This window comes from Procambarus clarkii, chromosome 84, assembly GCF_040958095.1.
Source record: "Procambarus clarkii isolate CNS0578487 chromosome 84, FALCON_Pclarkii_2.0, whole genome shotgun sequence".
Classification (NCBI taxonomy): Eukaryota; Metazoa; Arthropoda; class Malacostraca; order Decapoda; family Cambaridae; genus Procambarus; species Procambarus clarkii.
The window spans coordinates 18,879,244-18,889,243 of record NC_091233.1 but is presented as its reverse complement, the minus strand read 5'-3'; the positions used below and the strand labels follow the sequence as shown (position 1 = coordinate 18,889,243).

Below are 10,000 nucleotides of genomic sequence, written 5' to 3'. Positions count from 1 at the left end.
TCTTGAGATGATTTCGGGGCTTTAGTGTCCCCGCGGCCCGGTCCTCGACCAGGCCTCCACCCCCAGGAAGCAGCCCGTGACAGCTGACTAACACCCAGGTACCTATTTTTCTGCGAGGTAACAGGGTCATAGGGTGAAAGAAACTCTGCCCATTGTTTCTCGCCGGCGCCTGGGATCGAACCCAGGACCACAGGATCACTTGGCTTACATTATGTTTTTATGCATGTGGGTAATTTTGTTCTCTCTTTAGGGATTATCTAATTAAATATGTTGTTTAAAATTTGATTTATGTATTATAGAAAAATTGCTACATTTGCAAATTTGTTAGCAATTTAATGACTAAATTATTATTTTATACTGTGAGACTGTCTCTGTCTGTCTCTCTCTCTCTCTCTGTCTCTGTCTCTCTCTCTCTCTCTCTCTCTCTCTCTCTCTCTCTCTCTCTCTCTCTCTCTCTCTCTCTCTCTCTCTCTCTCTCTCTCTCTCTCTCTCTCTAGTAAGCATTTGTCACCGAGTCAGCCACCACACATGTGGTAAAAGGCCAGAACAAGGCAATCAAGATTTGCATACAATCCGAGAAAGGTTAAACCCACAAGGGGAACAGTCAAAATGGTCTTGAGAAGGATTCAGTTGACATCCCTTGGGTCACTGTACTGTTATCACGCCATTTCTACGCTGCTTCCACTACAGCCAAAATAGTTCCGTTGTAACCCACAGCTAATCTCACAAGGTTACAGCTTTTACAGAACGCACAGGTAAACAGGTTTTTTGTGGTGACTTGTGGAAAACTAATTTAGATTTAGCTCTGGGGCCTCGTAGCCTGGTGGATAGCGCGCAGGACTCGTAATTCTGTGGCGCGGGTTCGATTCCCGCACGAGGCAGAAACAAATGGGCAAAGTTTCTTTCCCTCTGAATGCCCCTGTTACCTAGCAGTAAATACGTACCTGGGAGTTAGTCAGCTGTCACGGGCTGCTTCCTGGAGGTGGAGGCCTGGTCGAGGACCGGGCCGCGGGGACACTAAAGCCCCGAAATCATCTCAAGATAACCTCAAGATAACGTAAATAATGACTAAATTCACTTTGGTCAAGCTCTCCACCATTCTCAGGTGGGAAGTGTGGAATGGAGGGAGAGGGTGGGGGTAGGGAGGGAGTTGATAAAGAGTTTGAGATTGACAAGAGATGATGAATGATGCTAGGAATGAGTTAGGGACAAGTGAGTGACACCATGTGTTGTGCTTCATGCCTATGTTGTGCCCCCATGTTTGTGGGGTTACGATGCATATTTTGGACGCTCCACAAGTACAAGAACCTTCAAGTCACAGCCTTGAGTCTCTACTTCCTCGCTTTCCAGTCCTGAAAGAAGGAAAAAACAAACAAATTCGCCGCTTTCATTAGCGTTCACTGTTGATCTGTTGTTGCGTTCACTGTTGATCTGTTGTTGCGTTCACTGTTGATCTGTTGTTGCGTTCACTGTTGATCTGTTGTTGCGTTCACTGTTGATCTGTTGTTGCGTTCACTGTTGATCTGTTGTTGCGTTCACTGTTGATCTGTTGTTGCGTTCACTATTGATCTGTTGTTGCGTTCACTGTTGATCTGTTGTTGCGTTCACTGTTGATCTGTTGTTGCGTTCACTGATGATCTGTTGTTGCGTTCACTATTGATCTGTTGTTGCGTTCACTGTTGATCTGTTGTTGCGTTCACTGTTGATCTACTGTTGCTCGTCCGTTGTAGCGAGTTGATACACTGCAAATATCTGTTGTAGGCTGCTGGATGCATTATGATTTACTGTAGCAACTTTAGTGTAGAGAATGGGACGGTGAGAGCTGCCACCGTTCATGGCTTGTTGATTTAATCAAATCCACAAGAGTAGTGACGAGGATTCGAACCTGCGTCCGAGATCATCCCACCAGTGTCTTGTTGATTTAGTTGCGTCTACACACGCCCGGAATGTGACGAACTTGCTTTTGCAATTCCTACAACTCGAGGCCCGAGCGAAATTTGCCCAGAAAAAAGTGGATAGATTTCGAAATCTATCCACTTTTTCGAAACTTACGAAAAAATCGTAGATTTCACACTTTGTTCTTTTGGCCGAATCACCCAACCACTTGGGCTGGTCGGTAGAGCAACGGTCTCGCGTCATGCAGGTCGGCGTTCAATCCCCACAGACCGTCCCAAAGTGGTTGGGGCACCATTCCTTCCCACCGTCCCATCCCAAATCCTTATCCTGACCCCTTCCCAGTGCTATATAGTCGTAATGGCTTGGCGCTTTCCCTTGATAATTCCTTCCTTACTTTTGGCCGAATCGCATCAGTTACTGTAAATTGTGTTTGTAATTCCCTTTTCATTCTGATTTTGCCAATTATTGACCGCGCCTTCGCTTGCCTGCACTTGTATTGATGAGTGGAGCCGAGGCAAAAACAAATGCGCAGCGTTTCTTTCACCTGATGCCTCTCTACACCTAGCAGTCAATAGGTACCTGGGAATTCGACAGCTGCTTCGGAGCTGCTTCCTGGAAATGTGTGTGTGTAATTACCTAAGTGTAATTACCTAAGTGTAATTACCTAAGTGTAATTACCTAAGTGTAATTACCTAAGTGTAGTTACAGGATGAGAGCTACGCTCGTGGTGTCCCGTCTTCCCAGCACTCTTTGTGTGTGTACTCACCTAGTTGTGCTTGCGGGGGTTGAGATCTGGCTCTTTGGTCCCGCCTCTCAACCGTCAATGTGTGTGTTTGCACGTGTGATACAGAGAACTAAATATAGTTAACATAATAGAGGAAAAATAATATTTCTGTAAGAAAGGCGGGTCCCAGGAGCTAATATACCCTCACGCACGCCACCTCCTGCCCCCAACACACACACACCAGAGACATTGCAAGTCAAGGCTCCAGTGCTTGCAACATTGAAGGAATACTAAGTGAACGCCTCAGAGGCCGTGATAACAGTGCTTGCATGTTGATTTACCAGCCTGGCTGATCTTGTGTAATTGCAAGTAACGAGAGCATGTGTGTTGCAGAGGAAGATAATGGTTATACAGACGCAGGTGTCGCTGTTGCAAGGCAGGTGTGCAAATATATAAATATATATAAAACCGAAAATTCACTCTCCAGAAGTTTCGGTTGCATATATGCCTGGGGACCATTCAGGCTTGTTATATATATATATATATATATATATATATATATATATATATATATATATATATATATATATATATATATATATATATATATATATATATATATATATATATTTATGATTCTAACTCGAATCTTCTCAATATTTCTTATATTTTTCTTCACTGCCGAGGGTAGTTGAAAAATTAACTCTCCAAAGTTCATTTTCACATTTTATTATAGTCTGACGCCTGGTGATGCGTTTCGCAAGGTACTCCTTACATTTTCAAAGACAATTTTACCGTGTTTAAAATCGGATTATATTGTCTTTGGGTGAAGTTTTAAAGAGCAAGTGTTTTTTACCATCTCACCCAAAAAATATATAATCCGATGTTAAACGCGGTAAAATTTTACGGGCTATTCATGCCCGTGCCACCTCTTGGGTGGCTTAATTTTCATCTGTTAAATTGTCAATGAAAATGTAAGGAGTATTGTGAGTATACTGTTGGTATTGAGAGTATGCTGTGGGTATTGTGAGTATACTGTGGGTATTGGGAGTATACTGTGGGTATTGTGAGTATACTGTGGGTATTGGGAGTATACTGTGGGTATTGGGAGTATACTGTTGGTATTGGGAGTATACTGTGGGTATTGTGAGTATACTGTGGGTATTGGGAGTATACTGTTGATATTGGGAGTATACTGTGAGTATACTGTGAGTATTGTAAGTATACTTACAGTGCACAGGCAGCACTGTAGTGTGCAGGAGGCGTGTGCACCATAATGAGACATGAACACTTCATCACGTAGTGAATACAATCTACACACCAAATAAATCACTACTGTATTCAATACAGCAATAAATCACTTCTATATTCAACAGTGCTCATAAATGATACACAATTTTCAGTGCAGGTTTAATGCATGGATTATACATAATGTATTACATACAGTGGGTGTATACAGCATGTATACATATACACCTGTTGTATTCCGTAGGTGTATATGGGGGGTGGGGTTCCTTTCTGTATAATATTTGAAGTTCATCATCGCTTTGTTCTATGGTACAAAGGGTAGAATGCAGTGATCAATTGATCACTGATCTAATTTGTACGAATTAGATAACAACTTGGAAACTTAAGTCATGTTAGTCTATGTCAACTTGGATAAGTTGGATTATGTCCCCTGTGTCGTGTTGGATAACTTGAATTATTACGTTCCTCTCTGTCAAGTTGGGTAACTTAAATTATGTCTCTGTGTCAACTTAGAATATTAAGTCATGTTCCTCTATGTCAACTTTGAGAACTTCAGTCATATTCGTCTTTAGAAACTTTAAGTTCTCGTGTCATTTACGAGTGAATAGCTTATGTTATTTGCAATGAATCTCAGATTGCATAAATGTACTAATTATTAACTCACCTGTTTCTGCCTTATTGTGTGTGTGTGTGTGTGTGTGTGTGTGTGTGTGTGTGTGTGTGTGTGTGTGTGTGTGTGTGTGTGTGTGTGTGTGTGTGTGTGTGTGTGTGTGTGTGTGTGTGACATGTAACACTCTGCTGTTATTTGAGTCAATAACGAGCTCCACCGTAGAGTGAAGCATATTGATCATGTCTATTATCACTTCTTTGAAGCACATACACCCACTTTACTACCTTTCTGAAGCACATACACCCACTTTACTACCTCTCTGAAGCACATACACCCACTTTACTACCTCTCTGAAGCACATACACCCACTTTACTACCTCTCTGAAGCACATACACCCACTTTACTACCTCTCTGAAGCACATACACCCACTTTACTACCTCTCTGAAGCACATACACCCACTTTACTACCTCTCTGAAGCACATACACCCACTTTACTACCTCTCTGAAGCACATACACCCACTTTACTACCTCTCTGAAGCACATACACACACTTTCCTACCTCTCTGAAGCACATACACCCACTTTACTACCTCTCTGAAGCACATACACCCACTTTACTACCTCTCTGAAGCACATACACCCACTTTACTACCTCTCTGAAGCACATACACCCACTTTACTACCTCTCTGAAGCACATACACCCACTTTACTACCTCTCTGAAGCACATACACCCACTTTACTACCTCTCTGAAGCACATACACCCACTTTACTACCTCTCTGAAGCACATACACCCACTTTACTACCTCTCTGAAGCACATACACACACTTTCCTACCTCTCTGAAGCACATACACCCACTTTACTACCTCTCTGAAGCACATACACCCACTTTACTACCTCTCTGAAGCACATACACCAGTATACTTCATCCATACGGCCGCCCTGAAGCGTTCATATTGTGTTTATAACACAACATAGCTCGCAGCGGCTATGTTGTCATCCTCCAGGTCTTGGACCAAGAGCCAGAGGATGAACAAGAACAGTTTAAGGTGTTAGTTCAAGAACAGTTAAGTTTTATCAGATCAATTAATTAATTGATCAATCAATTAAACAGATCAATTAAGTTTTTAAGGTCAAAATTTCCTCGATTTGCTAAGGCCAAAATATGAATAGAATTTTTGGAAAAATTTGCCGAGATCAGCGTCCACTATTTTACAATATAGTAAGATCAAAATTATTGTGTTTTTTTCCTATAGAGGGACAAGCCGTTAGCAAACCAGTAGCCATTGCCAGAATCGTTATGGACATTGTTATGTGAATGTATCACATCTGATTCAGATCATTGCGGCTATTACCAAATGTTTGGCACTATCCCTATAGTAATACCCGTGAGGAAACCCTCAAAGGCTGAAATTCTATTTTATAGATGCAGATATGCTTTCTCGATACATTTATATTGAATATCTATAAACCTAAGGGTATTGCCCTCAATATAGCAACTCTGATGCTATTAAATTTACTTTTCTCTACTCAGAGGATATTAAATCCATTATCCCATCTCCCTGTTGCTGTCGAACCTCACTAAGCTGCTCTGTGGTGATGTTATTTCCAACAAACTTGTGACCCCATTCTCATGTAATGCTATTATACTCATTATGTAACCACCCCAATGCTGTTGTAACAAGCATGCTACCTCCTTTATGCTTTTTCCCCCAGCATACTATCACCCCCAATGCTGTTGCATCCAGCATACTTCATCCCCAGCATTGTAAATCCTGCCAAGTAGCTTTCCAGGGTTGTTTCACTCAGCAAACTACCTCTCCAACCCTGCTACACCACCAAACTACCTCTCCAACCCTGCCACACCACCAAACTACCTCCTCACCTCTACTACACCCACCAAACTACCTCTCCAGCCCTGCTACACCACCAAACTACCTCTCCAACCCTGATACACCCACCAAACTACCCCTCCAACCCTGCTACACCCACCAAACTACCCCTCCAACCCTGCTACACCCACCAAACTACCCCTCCAACCCTGCTACACCCACCAAACTACCCCTCCAACCCTGCTACACCCACCAAACTACCCCTCCAGCATAGTTCTTGTCTTGTTCTTGGCATAGTTCTCCAAATTGCTTTCTGTGGTATACCATTTTGAACATTTGTTTCCTTAATTAGCGCTGCAATAGTTAGGATACACAAGCCTATTGTATGTATGAGAAGCGTTGTATGATCATACACGATGTATACAGGGTGTATTATGGCAACTTATAGTTCAATTTACCAGTTCAGGGGTTGTATATCCGGCGATAAAGAATGATTTGTAATCACGATTCCAGCGGTAAGGGAAGTGTTATTCGAACACCGGTGTTCGGATTGTGTGGTTCATGCTGTGTGTTGTCGTTCAAAACCTGCTGTTCGAATGTTGCTTAGACTGTTCGAATATTGTTTTTCGAGTAATTTTTTTTCGGGAAGCACTTGGTTGGGATTGAACAATCCGAACAAGGCTGGTTTGAGACGAAATATCCGAGCAATGGGGTTCAAACGGTGTTTAGCGATTAGTTCTATCCGAACAGTTATATCCGAACAAGGCTGTCCGAACATAGCTTCAAAGCAGGTCGAACACGTTGCCTCCTGCTCATCTTTAATTAAAATGTAATTTTTGAATAATGTAATTCCCATAACGTGAGAAACAACCCAATTGCTTAGTCTAATTGGGCTCTTGGGAGTTGACGGCTTTTGAACACTTAGATCATTTTTTATTTTTATTTTATTTTATAAATCTTTACCCAACACAAAAATATGAATATTTTTGACTTTGAATAAAATATAGAATATCTATTCTATTCTTTGAATAGAATATAGAATATCTATTCTATTCTTTGAATAGAATATAGAATATCTATTCTATTCTTTGAATAGAATATAGAATTTTGACTTTGAATAGAATATAGAATATCTATTCTATTCTTTGAATAGAATATAGAATTTTGACTTTGAATAGAATATAGAATATCTATTCTATTCTTTGAATAGAATATAGAATATCTATTATATTCTTTGAATAGAATATAAAATATCTATTCTATTCTTTGAATAGAATATAGAATATCTATTCTATTCTTTGAATAGAATATAGAATATCTATTCTATTCTTTGAATAGAATATAGAATATCTATTCTATTCTTTGAATAGAATATAGAATTTTGACTTTGAATAGAATATAGAATATCTATTCTATTCTTTGAATAGAATATAGAATATCTATTCTATTCTTTGAATAGAATATAGAATATCTATTCTATTCTTTGAATAGAATATAGAATATCTATTCTATTCTTTGAATAGAATATAGAATTTTGACTTTGAATAGAATATAGAATATCTATTCTATTCTTTGAATAGAATATAGAATATCTATTCTATTCTTTGAATAGAATATAGAATATCTATTCTATTCTTTGAATAGAATATAGAATTTTGACTTTGAATAGAATATAGAATATCTATTCTATTCTTTGAATAGAATATAGAATTTTGACTTTGAATAGAATATCTTTGAATAGATCTAAAATTTGCAGCTTCATATGAAAACTTGGAACGGGAGTTTATCTTAAAGTAAGAATTATCTTGGAATGGGAATTCATTTGGGGATAGATATAATAGTGGAATGGAAATTCACCTTGAAATAGGGATGATCTTGGTACTTTGAATTCTGGAATAGGGAGGATATTGTAATAGGATATCATCATGGAATGGGAATGATATTGGAAAGGATGTTTATTGTTGTATTAGGATAACTTAGTATGATTAGGCATATAGTTGTCATGAAATTATCTTCGTTTATAAATTATGTTGAAATGGGAATAGGTCCTATTTAATATAGGCACTTGAGATGGAAAGAGGTCCAATTTAGTAAATAACTTGGATGGAAATAGGTCCTATTTAGCAAATAACTTGGATGGAAATTGGTCCTATTTAGCAAATAACTTGGATGGAAATTGGTCCTATTTAGCAAATATCTTAGATGGAATTGGTAGTATTCAGTAAAGAAGCCTGGAATGGAAATTCTTTCCACTATCAACCAGAGAAAATGAAAGATAATTTGAACAAAATAGACATAAAAATGACTAACCTAAAAATATTTCAATAACTTGCAAATGTACTGAAGGTTTGTAATGAATGAAATCGGACGAAACTCCTTGAAATTTCTGCATGCAGCGAGTCACAGCAACAGCACCTGCACTAATTACCTTACAAACAGACTAGGTAAACACAGTATTCTCAAGATGGCTGTTAAGGCGATGTTAAAATCATTTATCATGGGTACGACATTCATACTTGGAGAGGTTTGTACCACAGTGGCTGAGGAACTGGGGGTTACGATTCTCTTGCCCCGAACAAACATCAGGTCACGCACTCACACACACACTCACACACACACTCATGGCTAAGATACTGTGGAAGATAAGAGACACAGACGACTGTCATGTCCTTCAAATTAATCTAGATTAACTAAAAGCTTGGAGGGACATGTGGCTAATGGAATTCAATGTGAATAAATGTCATGTTATGGAATGTGGAATCGGAGAAAATAGACCACACACAACTTACAAATTATGTGGAAAGGAATTAAAGAGCTATAATAAATAATGAAATCTAGTGGTGGTTAGATCTAAATAGAAGAAAAAGAGGTGATATGATCACCACTTACAAAATACTAACATGAATCAATCAAACTGACATAGAGTAATTCCTGAAACCAGGAATTTCGCGAATACGAGGACATAAATTCAAGCTAAGGAAACCAAGGTGCCGAAAAAAGTATTAAAAAGGTAACTTTTGCAAACAGAGTGATAGACGGTTGGAACAAGTTAGGTGAGAAGGTGGTGGAGGCCAAGACCGTCAGTAGTTTCAAAGCGTTATATGACAAAGAGTGCTGGGAAGACGGGACACCACGAGCGTAGCTCTCATCCTGTAACTACACTTAGGTAATTACACTTAGGTAATTACTCGTACTCACAAATTCAGACTCAATCTCATACAGCCACACACCAACGTGTGTGTGTGTGTGTGTGTGTGTGTGTGTGTGTGTGTGTGTGTGTGTGTGTCTGTGTGTGTGTGTGTGTGTGTGTGTAAAATAATATGTACCAGATATCATGATAGCGAAAAATAGGGCCTGGCGTCAATACATTAGACAAGGACGGCGAGAAAGGCGCGGCCCAAGAACTAAACCGCTCGACCCTCAAGACACTATCCCTCAAATCACCATCAGCTTACCGTCATGTTCAGGAAGATGTCTCATGTCACCATCGCCTGCGTCGCAGCCTGCATAAAAGAAAGAGAATAGTGAATAACATGTCAATAAAAAAACACACAAAAAAAAAATAGAAATAAGATAAACTGTAGATGATATATATATATATATATATATATATATATATATATATATATATATATATATATATATATATATAAACACACATTCACTGAACCGTATTAATGCCA

The 10,000-nt window shown here is 39.2% G+C and overlaps 1 protein-coding gene across 1 annotated transcript in view; it reads right to left on the bottom strand.

Moving 5' to 3' along the window:
* Nucleotides 1-10,000, bottom strand: part of LOC138358601 (uncharacterized) — a 273,373-nt gene that overhangs the window by 212,302 nt on the left and 51,071 nt on the right. The window contains exon 2 of the mRNA XM_069316669.1: nucleotides 9,773-9,820. Within this exon, the coding sequence (XP_069172770.1) occupies nucleotides 9,773-9,797 (25 nt within the window). The 5' untranslated portion in view covers nucleotides 9,798-9,820. The remainder of the gene's footprint in view (nucleotides 1-9,772; nucleotides 9,821-10,000) is intronic.